At 54.9% G+C, this 736-nt stretch overlaps 1 protein-coding gene across 1 annotated transcript; it reads left to right on the top strand.

Annotated features, from left to right (window-relative positions):
- Window positions 1–16: 16 nt before the first annotated feature.
- GGTG_14452 (hypothetical protein) lies at window positions 17–551 on the top strand (the record flags this gene model as incomplete). Its single annotated transcript, XM_009232377.1, has 3 exons — window positions 17–312; window positions 389–446; window positions 543–551. Coding segments are annotated over 3 exons (363 nt in total), but the record flags the coding sequence as incomplete, so codon positions are not given.
- Between the last annotated feature and the right edge of the window lie 185 nt (window positions 552–736).

The following is a 736-nucleotide window of genomic DNA, read 5'->3' on the forward strand; positions in this document are numbered from 1 at the left end:
CGACAAGACCGTCAAGCTCTGGGACGCGGCGACGGGCGCGTGCCTGCAAACGCTCGAGGGGCATAACAACTCGGTCTTTTCTGTCGCGTTCTCGCCCGACGGCCAAAGGCTCGCGTCGGCCTCTTGGGACGAGACCGTCAAGCTTTGGGACGCGGCGACGGGCGCGTGCCTGCAAACGCTCAAGGGGCACAGCGACTGGGTCAGGTCTGTCGCGTTCTCGCCCGACGGCCAAAGGCTCGCGTCGGGCTCTGACGACAAGACCGTCAAGCTTTGGGACGCGGCGACGGGCGCGTGCCTGACGACGCTCGAGGGGTTCACTTCCACTTTATCATTTGATGAGATAGGCTCGTGCCTCCAGACAGATTTTGGGACTAAATTGCTACACAAGCAATCGGCTGCTGGCACAGCAGCGGTTCAAGCTCATTCACAACATCAAGATTTTGAAGGTATTGGCATTAGTGTTGATCGAGCATGGATTACGTGGAAAGGGAAGCATTTTTTGTGGCTGCCTACTGAATACCGTGGGCAATGTACAGCCATAGCAGGATTGACAATAGCCTTAGGCTGTTCATCTGGGAGGGTGTTGTTCTTCCAGTGGTCAGGAGCCTCTTAGAGAAAATTTTCCTTGGGTTTAATCCTCTTTTTTCTTTTCTCTTTGCCCGTTCCCGGGTCGTAGGGGGCCGCGCACTTTTATAGATTTGTGCTATTGGAACCGTCTGGCGTTTTCCATTAACTT

This window comes from Gaeumannomyces tritici (genome assembly GCF_000145635.1).
Source record: "Gaeumannomyces tritici R3-111a-1 unplaced genomic scaffold supercont2.469, whole genome shotgun sequence".
Taxonomy (NCBI): domain Eukaryota; kingdom Fungi; phylum Ascomycota; class Sordariomycetes; order Magnaporthales; family Magnaporthaceae; genus Gaeumannomyces; species Gaeumannomyces tritici.